Source organism: Natator depressus, chromosome 1 (genome assembly GCF_965152275.1).
Source record: "Natator depressus isolate rNatDep1 chromosome 1, rNatDep2.hap1, whole genome shotgun sequence".
Taxonomy (NCBI): Eukaryota; Metazoa; Chordata; order Testudines; family Cheloniidae; genus Natator; species Natator depressus.
In genome coordinates, this window is record NC_134234.1 from 217,439,746 (window position 1) to 217,457,473 (window position 17,728).

The following is a 17,728-nucleotide window of genomic DNA, read 5'->3' on the forward strand; positions in this document are numbered from 1 at the left end:
TGTTGCCAAATTTCTTCACTGTCCTCCTGTCCCCGCTGCGCAGCCTGCTCTGAATCTTCAGAACCTTGTGCCTGTAGAAGCATATCCTGACGTCTGTCCAGGAAATCTTCAGTTTCTCTTATGCAATGCAGGGTCGATACCTGTTGCTCCAGACCTTGAACCTTCTCTTCCAATATGGAGACCAGCTTGCACTTTGTACACACAAAGTCGCTTCTGTCCTGTGGAAGAAAGACAAACATGGCACATCCAGTGCAGGTCACAACAGCTGAACACTCCCCATCCATATTACTGTCCTACTATGAGCTTCCTCAGGAGATGCAGTAATTACTCAGAGAAGTCATTAGGGTGTAAGCCTCAGTGGGCTCACCCCAGGCGAACTCCCAGGCAAACTCCTGCTGTTTGCTGCTTTGCTGTTCCCCGCCGCTCAGCTGGTTCGCGGAGCACCAGCTTTTTTAAACAGCCAGGCTCACCTGAAACAAAACACTCCCAACTCCTGCCCTTTTCAGCCAACCAATCAAGCACTCGCTCAAACTTTCAAGCTGCCCTCACTACAAACACTCCGATCCTCTCACCAAACACACACTCAGATACCCAGATACTCACCAACACAGATCCCAGGCAAACTCCTGCTGTTTGCTGCTCTGCTGTCCCCCGCTGCTCAGCTGGTTCCCCGCCGCTCAGCTGGTTCGCGGAGCACCGGCTTTTTTAAACAGCCAGGAGCAGCGCTGACACTGGCATTGAGGTCTCCTTCCTAACCATAATGATTATAGTATGTCTCCCTCCCACAAACTCCCGTTTGCAGTCCCCTATTCATTAGGACCTGTGAACACAAGCCTTACATGTCAAGCCTTATGAACACAAAGGGTGTAATCAAGAATTTGCAATTCATATGAAGGACTGAATGCAGAGCATGTAGGCAATGGGTCTGCCTAACCCCATGACACAGCAAGGATTTTTCCAGCACCTGGAGGAGAATATAAAATAAGGGACAGTAACATTATCAGACCACCTCTCCTCCCCCACCTATGCTGAAGGCAACAACATTGTTTGAAAGAGAAAAACATTATTGAACTGGGGGGGAGTTGTCCTAACTGGAAAAATTTCCAGTTAGCACAGATTGCTACAGGCTTTTGGGTAAGATAAACCTTACTGCTTGAAATTTGAGTTAACCTGGTAAAGTTTAAGAAACAGGTTGTGGTTTTTATCTTTTTTTTTTTTTTTTGGTAACCAGTGATAATCTTCTATGCGTATATCACTTATAGTCTCTTAAAATCTGTCTTTCTGTAGTTAATAAATTTATTTTAATTTTTTAGCTACGCCAGTGTGTTTTTGATTTAAGTTTGGGGAATCTACTCAAGTTACAAAGGCTGGTACATATTCATACCCTTTGATGGACAAACTAATTAATGAGCTTACTCTAATCAAGGTGGTCTTGTGCAGTGTAAAGGACACATTTCTGGTGTGCAATGGTTGGACTAGGGATATGCCGGTGCCATCTGAGTGTAATTAAAGAGTGGCTGGGCATAGCATGCTGGTATTTGTCTGGGAGTGACTTGCATGCTAGAGGCTGGTGTGAGTGGGCAGAGTGGCAGCTCACACAGCAAAGCAGGGCATAGTGCACACCAGACTGTATCATTAAGGCGGCACAACAATTCAACAGTCCAGACTGTACCCTGGGGGATGTCACAGACCCCTTATCAATACTTAATTTCATCCCATTATTCTTATTCTTACTTATACTCTTGTAAATATATTCCTTTCCCACCTTGACATTTACAGCTGTCATATATATGGAGGCTGTTATCAGATCCCCCTTTAGTCATTTCTTAATGAGACTAAATATATTACTCCTGGGGGAATTCTGCACCAAAAAAAATAAAAAATTATGCATGAAGTATTTTAAAATTCTGCATAATTTATTTGTCCAAAATAACACAATATAATCACACACTTCTGGGGCTTCCACTGTCAGCCCCGCATGGCTGGGGCTTCTGCTGTCATCCTTGCGGCAGGAACCCCAGCCACATGCAGCTGACAATCCGAGCCCCAGCTGGAAAAAGGAAGCTTTTTGGTGGAAATCACAAATTCTACGTGAAAAAATAAAATTCTTTGGGGAACATTAATTCTGCTCAAATTCTGCATTATGCAATGGGTGCAGATTCCAGCAGGAGTAATATATGTAACTATTTTAGTCTTTTCTCATAAACCAATTCCCCCCAAAACTCCCTAAACTTCCTCCAATTTATCAGTGCCTTTCTGGGTAAACAGATTTCTGGAATTGAATGTCCTGTTCTAGGTGTTGTTGTTCTGGAGTTGTACAATCAAGGACTATTGTGTCCCTGCACCTTGACATGATGCCTCTACATACACACCACAACACAGTATTAACCCTACTGCCGCTTTATTGTATTGTAAATTCTCATCTAGTTTGCTCTTCATTATCATCCCTAGGTCTCTTTCAGCACTGATTTCCTGGATTCTATTTCCCATTGAATAGTTGTGTTTCGGATTATTTTCCTGCTGCTGTCCTGCATTTTTCTAAATTCCATATCATATACTAGTTTCTGCCCATATTTCTAATCGCTTTAGGTCCCATTCTCTGCCCTCAATGGTATTTTGACTCTTTCCTATTATCATCATCTGTGAATTGGTCCTTCTTCCAGATCACGAGTGAAGATGTTACATAAGACCAGACCTAACATCCAGTCCCTGTGATATCCCACTACATGCTTTCCCCCAGCTCTCCACAATTTTTCAAATGTAATAGTATATACTTACTAGTGTATAGTAAGTTTGTATATACCCCGCATGCCCTAAGATGACTATTATACACCCCAAGATGCATGTCTTACACCGTCAAACCCCGCCTTTGTTGAGGGACCCTGAGCTGACAGCCACAACCCCAAAAGTGTGCAGCGCTGGCTGGGGGACTAGAAGAGGCCAAGATGCATGAGAGAGACATTTATTCATTGCAACTTCTGGGCAGAGAGAAGGATGACCAAGGAATTTAAAGCTGCCCTTCCCTGATGGATCACCTCCACTCAAGAGCAGTTGTCCCTGGGGACACAGAAGGATGCAAACTGAATCTGGCTGGCATGAGTGAATCAAGCCTATGAACTATCCTGCACTGTTCAAACTTGGCCCCAAATACAGTAAAAAGTCTTGTTAAAGAGCTTAAATCCTCCTCCCCTAGACCAGACTGTGCTTGAAAAAGATGCATGGGAAGAGAGAGAATTTCAGCAGCCATCGAAGGCCACAAGGTGTAAAATTCAATTGACGGAGACAACTAAAAGGGACATATTATAATTAACTTTTCCAACCAGACTTCATTAGCTATTTGTTTTGTTTTATTTATATGCTTGTCCAGCAGGAGTCAGAATAACTGATAATATCGTATCCTACAAATCAGTGGTGGATAGTTGAGTCTGATATGTTGGAGTTGTAATAGGTGCTTGGCTGGAAACGAATCACTGCTGGTGAGGAAGAGAGAGGAGATGCCTCTGCTCACAGGTTATTAAGCAGCCAGTCCAGCACTGGCAACCGAACAAAATTTCCCAGGGCCTCGCCCAGTTGTTTTTCTTTCTCATACTTCAGCACTGCTTGTATGACTTCCCCCACGCTGTACCCCTTCTCCACTGCTATTGATGACAGTTGTTGAAGCTGTGAAATAAACAGAAGCAAAACACAAGTATGATACACCATAAATGGGATATTTTAAAAGGGAGAAATGAGTGGCGAGGGTGTTGAAGTACTTCTCTTTCACCTACTTCCATTCTATGCTCTTAGGTGTACAAGCCCAGTAATTCCCAGGTGCTGCAGGAGGCTGACCTATGAGGAATGATTAAAAGAGCCAAATAGCTAGTCTGGCTAGGTCATTTGTAAATAGGGACAAGATAATCCTCTACAAAATCCAAAAGGGAGAGACTTACTTAGTGTTAAATACAAAGGCATAATAACTAGAAGAAATGGGTTAAGGTTTACAAAGGGAAAATTTAGGTTGAATATCAGAAAAATCTTCATCAGTGGCTACTTTATTGCAAACCCCCCTACTTTCCTAACTCATTTGAGCAGTCCCATTGTCTTGAATGAGACTAAGTGCATAAGGTGATCAAGGTTTGGCCCAAAATGCAAATGTGTGGGCTGTAGTGTCAAGTGATAACTTAATAGCATTATGGTTACAGAAAGGCATACATTGTTCCTTGGCTTCTATCTCTGTAGAAAACAATTTGGCACCACTTTTTGTGTCTGTTATTTATTAAAAAGGAAATCAAGTTGTGTACTGGGAGCCAAGGAGAATAGGCGTTGTTGGGCCACAGAAGAAGAAAATGAAAAGACTTCTGGCAACAGGTTCTGAGTACCTGGCTGCATTTAAGTCATCCTGGGTCTGACTGGTTTTAGTATGCAGAAAAACAAAGGCAACTGAAAATATGCCATATATTTCACTTTGAAAAGTGTCTTCTTTTCAGATGTTTAGGGCTTTTCTTCCATACCAGTTAGAATAGTATTGATGCTAAACAACATATCCTGACTCCCGAGCCATTACCATCTGGCCTGGAAGCAATTTTTTAAAATTTATAAATGTGTAATTATACAACAGACTACAGTTAAATACCATGGTGACAAAAAAAACTGTAGGCACTTTCAGAGAAAAATGTTTTCTTTTAATCATTTTTCTTACTAAAATGAAACATGACTGGAAATCATAGTCAACGTGGAAGGCTATTATTCCACCATGCTGAGGTATCAGAGCACATATGGCATTTAAGAACACCCACTGTTTGACGAGCACAAGGCAGAATGGAGCAGAATTTGGGAAGTAAATGTTAGGACGTGTGTGTTCATACGCATTCACTCAGAATTTCTTGCCTTCTATATCTTTAGCCAGTTCATAGCGAGTATGGGCATGGTTTAGTGTCCACTGATGTCCATGGAAATCCTCTTATTGATCTCAATTGTTTTTGGATCAGGCCCTAAGTTTTCAAGACTTGGAAAGATTTAGATCTATGTCTGAGTTTTGTGGCTATGTACTCTCTCTTCTACAAAATAAAAAAAATGCAAAAACATTCCAACCCTAGGGTTTTTACTCAAATTATAGAAATACAACCTGACAGACTTAGTACTGTTGACCTCAGAGAATCCATTCCTCAGTGCCAGCTTGCTCCCAGTAATCAGTTATCCAGACTTTCTTCAGTCTAGTTTTAAATGTCCCTAGCAATAGGCTTCCAACCCTTCCATTGGGAGACTATTCCACAGTTTAATTAGACTTGTCTGTCAGGAAATGCTGTATTTTCTTTTTCTTAATTTCATCTATTTATGTGTATTTACACCCCTTGAAAAAAGGGGTCACTTACCCACAATAACTCCTCTTCTCTGACCATATGGCTTCCACAGAGCCACACTGCAGGAGTCAAATGCCTAGACATGCGACCATGGAACTATATTTGAGCAGTAGCTGGCAGTTAGGGCGGGTGCACAATTCCCCCACTTCCAACAGTCCACAGAACAAGGTCATAGATATCCCATCCTTTCTAACCATCCTTCAGTTCTTGTCTACATCCAGAAGCCCTATTTGTAGGTGGGTTCTGTAACAAGACATATTAAGAGTGGGGAAGCGGGGACAGTGTGGCTATATGGAGCCAATACATTCAGAGAACAAAATTTACTATTGGTAAATAACTGACTTTTCTCCTTCATGACACTGCTTCACAAAGCCAAACTGTAAGAAGTTAGGAGGCAGTGACCTCCCTGAGGAGGTGGACTGTGGAACACTATTAGCTGAACATTACATGAAGCACCGATCTTCCAAACCCAGTATCTGCTCTTGATGTGGTGTTGAGAGAATAGTGATTCTCAATGGTGTGAACCGAACTCCACGTAGCAGTCCTATTAATTTCAGACAAGGGCATATTGTGATACATGCTATTAAAGCCACTATCCCCTACCTGATAAAGCTCTGAGATGTTCCAGCACAGGAATATTAGGTAGTCTATAGCATGACTAGATTCATCTGGAGGCATGATGTCTTATCAATTTGGCCAACTTTTCAGTCAAGATAATTTGATCTGTAGAATTTTCTCCAAAGGCTAAATATATATTCAACATTCTAAATAACTTAGGCCTGCTCCTGTCCAGATGACATCACCTAGCAAATATTGGACAAGCCACTGATGGTTTATGTGATCATTTGTGATGATCAACATGTTTGGCTATTGTGGAGGGTTCTTATATTTGCCAGTTGCAGAGCAGATGAAGAAATTTCATTCTGGATTAACTACTCCCAAGGATTGCCCCCTGTCTCAACAGAGAGAACAAATCTCCCCTTTGCTTGTCCAGGTACTACATCATAAACAGAATGTATGAGAGAATCTGCACTGGCAGTCCTTTGATCTGTAGGAGACAGGATTTGAGAGCTGTCCTGATGGCTCTGAACTCTAGCAAGTTTATGGGGAATTTTGCCTCCCAAGCTCTTCAAAGCTATGAACAAACATTTTGAATGTGCTCTCAAACCCAGGTTTGAAGCATCTGTGCCTATCATTGTCTTCTGTCAGTCTGCTTCTCAGATATTCTCTGGCAGTGTCCACTAAAGTAGAATGTCTTTGACCTGCTGAGTGGGGAAACATTATCATATTCAATTTGTAAATGCTTGGTTTGTTCATCTGCAACCCTGCCTAGGAGGTGCCTAAGGTGCTGGATTCCATCACTAAATCTTCTAACCTACATTTGGTTAGACTGACTGCCTGGATGTGCTCTATGAACTGTCCTGGGAATAGGCAAGCTAGAGCCTTGGTAGAATCTAAGGTAGCCTATCTGAAGTCTAGAGACCAATGCAGATTTTTCTTTGTTTACTCTCAGATCAAGACACTTGATACTACATAAACCCAGCCTTGCCCCAAGACCTGAAGGGAGCAAGAAGAGCTGAGAATCTCTCCCAGGCAAAGGGAAGCAATGTCTGTTTGGATTTTATTTTGGAAATATAACCACAGGGAGGAAAAGTTAGTTCACTCTGAACTTTGCCACAAGATTGTCTGTGGAGAACTCTTTGCTACCTGAAGAAAGACTGGGGAAAAAAAGCCCTAGGAGGGAGAATGTTGGTTTGTTATAAAAGGAACTCTGGAGATGTGACCTTTTTGTTAATTAGGCCTGCCACTTTCCCCAGCAGGGCTAGAGTGCCTTTTGGCCTCAATACAGCAACCGAGTCAGGGTGGCAGGCTGCCAGCACTGAAGAACTTAAGCAGCTGGCAGAAATTGACATTTCCAGCAACTTTCCTTGCAGTAGATCAAATTGATTAAGCCAAATAAGGGAATAATTTTAAAATTGTAATTTAAAATTTGAACAGTGGTACGTCAGAGATACTACTGGATGTGTTTGAAGTCTTGTGGTTTTGGGGACTGTGTGTTTTTAGCTAGAGGGAGACAAAAATGGTGAGACTGTCAGGGCAAAGCTAAAAAAAATGCTTCTTCTGACGAAGTCAGAACATTTATTAAAATATATAAACAATTCAATTAGCCTAGTAAGAATTGGTGTGTAAAATTGGAAACTAAATTCAATTATTAAAGTGTGAAATGGAGGATATTTCTTCTTGCTTTAAATGAAAATATATAAATCTAAATAAAGCTTTAGCTAGCTAGCAATGCCTCTGTAATACTAACAAATTGGAGGAAATATAGAGGGGAATAACAAATGACTAGGGGAATGGAGAGATTGATTTATGAGGACAGACTGAAAAAAACCTAATTACTTATACCCTGGCTAAGTAACAGTTCTGAGGGGACTTGATTAAAGTCCTCAGATATTTGAAGGGTAAAAATACCAAGGGGAGAGAAGAATTATTTAAGATAATACAAAGGGGTAAAACTTAGTAGAGCTATGACATTAAAGTGGCACTGTCAACTCAAAATTGACCCATAATTTAGATTTTGTAAAGACAAGCCTATAAAACCTAAGACCAACATGAATGTTTCCATTTCTTTGTTCTTAAACTTCCTATGTATATAGAGCAAATTGCAGCAACCTGAAAATGAAATCTACTATAAGTAACACTAAAAGTGATTTTCATTGTCCAAGATGAGAGTAGGGTGGCTACTGCCGCATCCGCAGAATATTGGATACTACAGTACTTCTGGGAACAGAGTATACCTGCCACCGTCAGTGTGACCTTGCTTAGTGTGCAAAAGGTCACACTACACAAAGGATGCCATTTTTCAAAGCCCATCATCCCATCCCTGCCTACATTACCTTGCACGCATGGTGTGTGCGAGGTCATGTCAGTGGGGGCGGGTTGATGTGCTTTGACAATTGGCAATCTCTGTGTGTCCACTGACTTTACATGAAAATACCAAACAAAACCAGTCCAGGTCTAAATCACTATTGTACAGGGGACACTACTTTAGAAAACCAGGACTGTCCAGCTGAAAACCAGACAAATGGCCTTTCTAAGTGAAAGAAATATAAAAGGTAAACAAATCACATGTAGTGAAAAGTAATTTGGATTTTAAAATTTTTTACTATTAATAATCTAAGGTTAGTAATTTAGGAAAAGAAATTTGATTGTCCACAATATGTAACTTTGAAATTGACAAGTGTCCCTATATAATAAATAATAGTAATGATGATGATGATGATAATAATTATCTACTCTTATATAGCGCTTTTCATCAGTGGATCTCAAAGTGCTTTGCAGAGGTCAGTTTCATAAAATGTATCATACAATGGAATATCATGAAAAAGTTCTTAATATGGGGGGGAGGGATAGCTCAGTGGTTTGAGCATTGGCCTGCTAAACCCAGGGTTGTGAGTTCAATCCTTGAGGGGGCCATTTAGGGATCTGGGGCAAAAATGGGGGATTGGTCCTGCTTTGAGCAGGGGGTTGGACTAGATGACCTCCTGAGGTCCCTTCCAACCCTGATATTCTATGATTATTAATCTGTGGAACTAAGGGAAGTGGTGGAAGTAAAATCAGTTGGGTCATGTAAAACTAGACTCAAAGTAGTGGAGAGTGCACCATAGAGAACAATTCTTCACTGGAGGGGGATGGAGTAGATGGCATAATAGCTTTTTCCACCTCTAATGTTTATGATGTTGTTATTTTATAAAGGCAATAGCACCATCATTAACACGATGAGTACTATTTCAGTAAGAGAAAAGGCCAGAAATTAAGTTTTCCTTAGAACAAAAGCTTTATACCACAAGATAGTAAAAAACTGAAGAAAGAACCTAAATCCCACCATGCCCTAAAGTCCCTGCCCATTACCCAAATACTTCATTGCTTACCTTATTCAGAAACTCATCATCCTCATCCAAGAAATACAATACAGGCACATTTGTCTGAGAGGCTGCTACCCACTGGAGGAGTGCTTGGAGCTGTTTGTTATGTAAGCTCTCGGAAGGATTCTGATTCACCACTACCACTTTGCGACCGGATGCACTGTCTTCACCTGATCCAAGCCCAGCCTCAGCGGTTCCTGTGCCCTTGGAATCCACAGATCCTGTGCCATCTTCCCTGTCCCCTATCTCTGCTAGAGCAGACTCTGGGTTGCTGTATTTGGCTATCATAAGACACAACTTTGTCACTGTATCCACCAAACTGTCAACAAATTGCCCGCTGCCCCCCTCTTTTCCACTTATGTCAAACTGATCAGTAATCATTTTTGTCAGTCCAGATATAGCCTCTTCACAGGACTGTTCAACTTCTGAAAAGGCATGTCCCTCAGAGGTTTTGCCAGGATTCCTGTTTGTTTCATCCATCATGGAATTTCCTTGCTGGCCTTCTATTTTGCAACCAGTTTCATTTATTAATTTTCGGATGAGCATTAATATGACACTGGACATGTCATTTTCAGGGTTCCGCTTTTGAAGTTCTGACTTCTGGGAACCTGATTCATCACTTTGCTTTGATGCATCCTGATCTTTTGCTGAAGATGGTCTGAAACTACTGCAACCACCTTTTTCATGGGACTCATGTGAGAGGAATCCAAATGAAGTGGTACCTGCTTTGTTAGCTTTGCCCCCTTCAGCTGTGCCCTTGCCTGCGTTCTCCTGTTGGATTAGATGATACTGTATCAACAATAGTGCAGTCACAATCAGATCTTTTGCCCATGCATCTCCGGATGTTTTGGTCATGTTCTGAATTTCTGAAGTCCAGTGTGGGTTTTCTGGAGGTTTAGGTTCAGCTTCCCTTGCTGAAGGCTGAGACTTCGAGCATCTGTTGCATTTTTGTTGGTTTTGATGCCATAGAGTAAGCCCATGCTTAATTATGTGGTTACCTACTGTTTCTGCACAGGTAATTTCTTTTTCTTTCTCTTTGGTAACTGTTTCAGTTTTTGTTGCTGAAAACCTCAAGTTCTGAGCCTTTGCATCTGCTGCTCGTGAACCCGTCTTTACAGATGCATACGCAAGGCTTTGAGACTGGGACTTATCTCCTGCTGGTTTTTGCACTATTAAGGTAGTATGTAAACGATTTAGCATTGCTTGTACTATTTCTGCAGCCTTATGACTTCCTTGACTGAATAGGCTCCGCTTAACTGCAGAAACAAAATCTGAGTCAGTCATGAGTGTCCCTGTAACATTGTGTAAATTTTTCATACAGGAATCTATTAAGTCTGAAACTACCTCCTTGGAGTGCTTTAGTATCACCTTTTTCAGCACCACACAAGCTATGCTTGAGTCATTCACTTCAACTTTCATGGTCTTCATAACTGAGACCATCATATCTGAAACCACATTATTGGCATAAACCAGAATCCCTTTGCTTAAAGTATTCGTAAATTCATCTGGGCCAAAGCGTTTTTTATGATGACATGATCTGTTCTCACTGTGTGCTGACCTTCTTTCATTACTCTGCTCATTTCTGACTGAAGATTGTTCATCTACTTTATAAAAAAATGTTTTCTTCTTGGAAGATGGATTCTCTTCATATTTGGTTTCCTTCATAGTAATATGAGTTGAATTCTCTGATGGATTATTTTTGCCTTCATTTGTGCCTACTCCAATCGCCTTGTGACCTGGTTCCCCAAGAGAGGCGAAAAGTGACTTGTGTATACACTTATCAGTGCCATCTGTCTTGTCATTAATCTCTTTACGTGCCATTGCAATGACAAGGTTAGAGAGTCTGTTAACATAAAAAGAGACTTCATCCACACCCTGCTTGGTATCTGCAGAAGTTAGCTGACCTTCTATGTCCTTTGGTTCCTTTTGACTTGAGGTTGCTTTCATCTCCATATGAAAATCGGGTGACCCACTGTTGGATCTAACGTCCATGCTAAACTGCTCATCATAGACACTGAAACCACCTGGTGAGGGTGCATTGCACATTTGGATGCTCTGCCCACCTATTGATGGTTCCCTTGAGTTCTCACAAGCCTTTTGTTTACTGGTAGACTTCAGCACATCCTGGATTCCAAGTGCACATCTTTCGAGATCTTTTCGGAGCCAGCTCAAGACTTTAAGTGGATCAGATGCAGCTTGTTTGAAAAATTTTGCTGAATCGGTCTAAGGATTGAAACAAATCACAAATTTACAATGGTTTATTTCCCAATATTCATATTCCCTTGGTACAAAGACCTTGCTCAGTCCAAGGCGTTCTATAAAAACCTAATGCAATTCTCATCAGCCTTGCCTATGCCAGAAAAATCAATACCTATATTATAGCAATTGCTAGCACTGTTGCAGCTCAACCCGTGGTAGAACCAACATAAGTGCTAGTGCAGACATGATGACATTTTTACTATCATGGCATGAAACCCTGTTCTGTACTGGTGGCTTAGCACTAGTGCAGCTGCAACATGGACACTAACTCTTCTTGTGTAGATGCACCCACTGATGTGAATAGTAAGACTCTCACTGACTTCAGTGGAAGTTGGACCAGGTCCTATACTAGCATGTAGTCTGGCCTCTCTCTTCTGTATGGGTTACATAGTAGAGAAAAATGTAAACAACAAGGACTAATGAATGGATGTACAAACTGGATGTTTTAACAACTGTGGAGAGAGAAGCAAAAAGATATAGATACATCTGAGTTTAATCTCTCGTGAATGAACAAACCAAGGATCCAAATGACATATATCATTCACCTGATTCTCCAAGAAATACATTGTCTTTTAAAGATCAGAGACTGCTCTTTGCTTTACCCTTCCAGCACTGAGGATGAGTTTACTTGTTATCTGAGAACAGCAACAAAGGAATGACGTTTAGTAAATTTAATCTTATTTCCATTGTCCCTCTGAAAGGTACTTTCTTTGTGTGTCTATCTGATGTTATCTTCTTTTAGCTAGCTCCCTCTCATGAAAAGGCTCTTACTGCTATTGCCAGCTAGAGGCCCTGTATTTGTGAAGCTGAAGGGCTAGTGCTCTCATCACAGCTCCACCAGCATTGCTGTCATCTATCTAGGAGCTGTCTGCAGCACAGGGATTGTTTAACTACTTTTTCCCTCTTAAAGCACTTTGACAGAGAGGAATAGAACAATCACAGCCGTAATGAATAGCCATGTAACTATCCCATTAGACCATCTGGATATCCCCTCAGCTTCAAAGGGAGGAGCTTGATGTGGATCTGATGGCTTCCCCCCACCCGCTTTCCCCCCTCCCCCCCACATCAAGAAAGAAAGAAATATATAGCAGCTGTACTCTTGTTGCTGTTCACTTTAAAACAATAATAAATAAATAAATTAGTAATTAATAATGAATAATTTTGTCCAGTAATTTTAACATGCTTAAATCTCTAGTAATTATGAGAACCTGATGGGGGAAATGACGGTTTAATTAATGTATCTGCCTCAATGCTGCAGCTGTTCTATTGTGTGTGCATTCTAAATTTTTATCATCATGGATGTGACTCACTATGTCAATGCGTAGTGTACAGATGCCAGAAGATATATAACTAATGGTCATCTCATCCTTGTATTATAGCAAAAGGACATCTCTTTGGGATGCATCATGTATTTTATCTTGACTGCATGATTGGGTGGGAGAAGGGATGTAATGCTTAGATCCAATAAACCCCTCAAGCCTGGACAACAGCAGACTTCAGTCCCACAATGTCACCTACACAAAGGAACTCCAGAGTGTCAGTCCATGACACAAAATCAGCTACATCAGGACCAACAGGCCTCCACTACTAGAGAGAGACACAGACTGGTGAACAGATAGCAATATCACAAACTGAAACCTACTAAACCTATTGGCATTACAGAGAACTTTACAAACCTTTGCCAGTTTCACACTGCTCTTTACTGCCATCATTATCTGGGAGATAAACCCAAAACTTTCATCAAAACTCAGTGTGCACAACTACATTAATCTGAATCCACAGAAAATTGGTATGAACCAGGCAAACTAAAACCAACATGAATCTCACAGCTTCAGTCAGGATTCTTGAGTTCTGGTTCTGAATGTTGCTACAGGCTTTGTATGGGCCCGATACTGCCAATCTTACCCAACCTTATCCAAATAAAGTATACTTTATTTTGTAAGAGATTCCACACCCAGGAAATGCAGCTCCTAAGTCATACTGGTATAAATCCAGAGTAACTGATAAATTCAGTGGATTTAGTCTGGACTCACACAGATATAGTTGAAAGCAGAATCTGGCCCATTGACTCTGGTGGAGTTACTTTGGATGTAAAAGAGCACAATTTAGCCCTAAATAATAATTGTAGGTATTCTTTCACTTTATACACTGCACCTATCAACAACTCTCTCAGTGCCTTTACTTTAAGAACAACTACCATAATCAAATTCACATAATTTGAAGATGGTACATGTGATGCTCTGTACCGCGGAAGAACACCCTGCACCCCCATGTTCATTCTTATAATATGATTGTGTGGTATCCAGTGCAAAGTTTGTCATGTTGGGTGTCTCCGGAAGCACCATGATGCACTGAGCATTGTTGTTATAGTAATGTTATAGGTTGTAATTTCATGTAAATAGTTATGAGGCTGAAAATGTGTCCTTTTGGCTTAAAACAAGCCCAGGCAAAACTCTCCAGGAGCAGAGGGGCAGTTCACATCTCATCAGGGCAGGTATGGGACAAACCCAGCCCAGCCTCACAGGAACAAAGGACACTGGCCTAGGCAACAACAAAGGATCTGTTGGACTCTCAAGTGAGTCATCCCCCTTCCCTTTGTCAGTTTGGGACTACAATGAGGTAATGCTCACCTGACTCTGAAGGCGGGGTGGTTGGGGGGGAAAGCCAAGAGGGAAGAAAGAACATGATAAAAGGAAGAGACGTTTGCCATGCTCTCTCTCATCTACCTCCATCTACAGACACCACCACCAGGCGACTGAAGTGCTGATCAAAGGGGAGAGCCTGGCTGAAGGGCAACCAGCCAGCCTGTGGTGAGAAGCATCTAAGTTTGTAAGGGCACTGAAATTGTTAAGATCAGTTTAGAATGTGTTTTGCTTTTATTTAATTTGACCAAATCTGACTTGTTGTGGTTTGACTTATAATCACTTAAAATCTATCTTTTGTAGTTCATAAATTTGTTTGTTTATTCTACCTGAAGCGGTGCGTTTGGTTTGAAGTGTGTCAGAGACTCCCCTTGGGATAACAAGACTGGTACATAGCAATTTCTTTGTTAAATTGACAAACTAATATAAGATTGCAGTGCCCAGCGGGCACAACTGGACACTGCAAGACGGAGGTTCCTCGGGTTGTGTCTGGGACCAGAGATATTGACTAGTGTCAATAGGTTGCACAATCCAAGCAGTGGCTGGCCAAAAGTGCTCACTCACATAGCTTGGAGCAGCTTACGTGCTAGAGGCTGTGCATGAACAGCCCCGGGAGTGGGGGGTTCTCACAGCAGAGCAGGGTAAGACTGGCTCTCAGAGTTGAGGATTGGAGTGACCTAACAGATCACCAGTCCAGATAACACCAGGGGAATGTCACAATACATACCTCTTATCTTATCCATAATCTTTACCATACATTAGCAACCTAAAACACATTGTTGGTATTTCTAATAACAGCTGCTGGTGCTGTCACAACATTCTGGGTACAAGAGCTGGATAAACAAATCACAACTAATAACTTATTTGACAAATGTATTAAACAAATCTATGGTTCTTGTCAGAAATACTGCTTTTGGGGAACTTTTGTATGAACAAATTTTGCTTGCATGAATGTTTGCAAAGAGCTAATAAAAAGGGAGGTGAACAAAGTTAAAAGTAAATTCTCGTTTGATCTCAGGACAACATTTGTGAATAAATTTTCTAACTATTCACCCAGAGCGAGAGAGTGCCATCATACCCTATGTTTTCTTCTAGTACATGATCTATAACCAAATTTATCAGCAAGATGATTAATTATGAACATTCAGCAACCGACTTTTCATTGAGATTAAACCAACACCCACGCTGTTAGTGAAACCTTAATTGGCCTAAGAAAAAATATGCAATATTTTACTTTGGAAGATAAGGTAATGTCTATACCAATGAAAAAATTCTAGATCCCATTTTCCCAAATGGTAACCTTACATTATTTACAATATATGGAGCTGAACATTGATTCCTCTCATTTGGAGAGTAAATCCCTTACTGTAAGGGACCAGTAACTACCATATCTGAGAGACAAAGACCTGCTACTTCCAAGGTATGAAACATATAGCATAAAACCATTCAAATGGATCCAAACTTGTAATATAACAGTGCAAACGTCTGGCATCTTTGATTACATGACTGACAATCTAATTGCAATGTACAGAGCCCTGTTTACTAACAAATTCATTGGGAAAAACATTTACCTTTCTTTAATATATCCATACAGAGACAAATCACTTTTCATGCTCTGTATGGTATTTTTGTTGGTTATTTTTCCAGACTGTTCTTTTTATGAAAATAGATTTATACAATAATTAAAGAAACCCAACACATTTCTTACTGTCCAGTTCTGTTCTTCTTCGCCTCCTGGAGTATAGCGATCCACTTTACAGAGTCCATTTTGGCTCTGTAACCAGTCAATGTTGTCAGTCATCTGTGATGAAGTAGAAAGAAAACCAAAATCAGAGGCACAGATAAGAAAGGGAAAGGAATGTGTACAACGCTGGGGACAATCAGTGATGATCTACAGTAGAGATATCCAAAATGGGGTGTCTTGACATGACCCACATGACCCTTCACCGTTCCAGAGATAATTTCAGAGCAGTATCCTACTGCAGAGGTGCTGGAACAATTTGTATAGTGGGGGTGCTGAGAACAATTGAACCAAACTGTAAACCCTGTATATAATGGAAACCACTTCAAGCTAGGGGGTGCTGAAGCACCCCCACACCCCTAATTCCAGCACCTATGCCCTACCATGCAGTAGAAGATAATGCTAGCAATAAACTGAAGAAAAAACAAAGACAATTCTTTGCCCACACTAAATTATTTTAGCTATAGAAACTTTAGGTGTTACCCGACATTTCAGAAGATACATTTTCAGATAGAAATCAAAATCTCAAGATAGCAATGTCCCTTTAAGCACAATTTTGCAGAGGGAAATGCAGGTGTGACACAATGGATTTTGACAGGCATTGAGAGTTGTATACTGTAATTGGGATTTTCAAAGGCAATTCAGTGAGAGTTGGGCACCTAGCTCCCTTTAGATAAGCTATTACCAACAGGAGAGTGGGGTGCGGAGAGGTATTTTTTCATGCTTTCTGTGTATAAAAAGATCTTCTACACTTTCCACAGTATGCATCCGATGAAGTGAGCTGTAGCTCACGAAAGCTTATGCTCAAATAAATTGGTAAGTCTCTAAGGTGCCACAAGTACTCCTTTTCTTTTTGCGAATACAGACTAACATGGCTGTTACTCTGAAACCTAGCTCCCTTAGGTTCTTTAAAAAACCCCAGCCTGGCACAGGATACAATTGCCAGAAAACAGAATCATGAGTGTGTAAGGGAAGACTTCAAATTTTGAAAATCCAGACAACTGAATACACTACACAAAAGCTCACAAAGAGTAGAAAGTCCTAATCTAATTGTTTTCAAGACACTTCTCCCAAAATTTTCAGAGCTGAGTTTTAATGAAAATAAGGTTCAAACAGAGTGAATGAACTCACCGTTTTCTAGGACACGCTCTGAGACCCAAGGAAAGTCTCTGAAAAATTGTGATTTGTCCTCACAATTTCTGAGAATTGCTCCCATAGGCAGCCATATAAAATCAGAACCTATAAAGGGAGAAGAAAATTTTCTGTTTTTAAGACATCTTTGTAAAGTGGCCGCATCAAATTCCTGTTTTCCATCCAGCCTGCAAAACTCTTTGTGACTAGAAATAACAGCATATACCTGAGAACATTAAAAACATCGTACTGCAGCAGTGTCAGCTATTTAAAGCCCCATTGGATGCCAGAAATAAAATCTGAGGGGGGGGGGAGAGAAAATTAAACTCTCTGACCTTTCAAATACTGTTTATGCTGCAGTTTTTTTTTAAAAAAAAGCAGCAACAAGTAGCATGGCTGGAAAAACTGCAGAATAATACAGTAATGGTTCAGATGTAAATAATAACTAATTGGGTATGGTCAAGGTCCCATGTACTCTGGAGCTGTGGACTTGCTGCAGCATTATGCTCCAGAGCACTAGCCCTTATGCTTGTGAAGACAGCTTTCCGATTTGAACAGTGTGTACAGTGGCACAGTCATGTCCTTCTACAGTGTGAGTCTCCACACATCCTGAAACCACAGCTCTGAGAGATGTGTTAATTTGGAAATCTAATTATGCAAAGTTCACTATCAACATTGTTCACTATTACA

General features: G+C 40.8%; 1 protein-coding gene across 1 annotated transcript; it reads right to left on the reverse strand.

Moving 5' to 3' along the window:
* Positions 1 to 3,504: 3,504 nt before the first annotated feature.
* On the reverse strand, positions 3,505 to 15,967 carry AKAP3 (A-kinase anchoring protein 3). Its single transcript, XM_074948711.1, has 3 exons — positions 15,875 to 15,967; positions 9,272 to 11,488; positions 3,505 to 3,660 (listed from the first exon to the last, which is right to left on the reverse strand). Exons 1-3 carry the CDS (start codon positions 15,965 to 15,967, stop codon positions 3,505 to 3,507), a joined length of 2,466 nt encoding a protein of 821 aa, XP_074804812.1.
* Positions 15,968 to 17,728: the final 1,761 nt, after the last annotated feature.

What these genes read in the sequence shown, in the direction of transcription:
- AKAP3 (XM_074948711.1), bottom strand. Translation starts at nt 15,967, where the DNA reads ATGACTGACAACATTGACTGGTTACAGAGCCAAAATGGACTCTGTAAA. An exon ending in AAGAAGAACAGAACTGGACA is followed by an intron (nt 11,489 to 15,874) that starts GTAAGAAATGTG and finishes TTCAATCCTTAG; the next exon opens with ACCGATTCAGCAAAATTTTT. An exon ending in ATGATGAGTTTCTGAATAAG is followed by an intron (nt 3,661 to 9,271) that starts GTAAGCAATGAA and finishes TTTATTTCACAG; the next exon opens with CTTCAACAACTGTCATCAAT.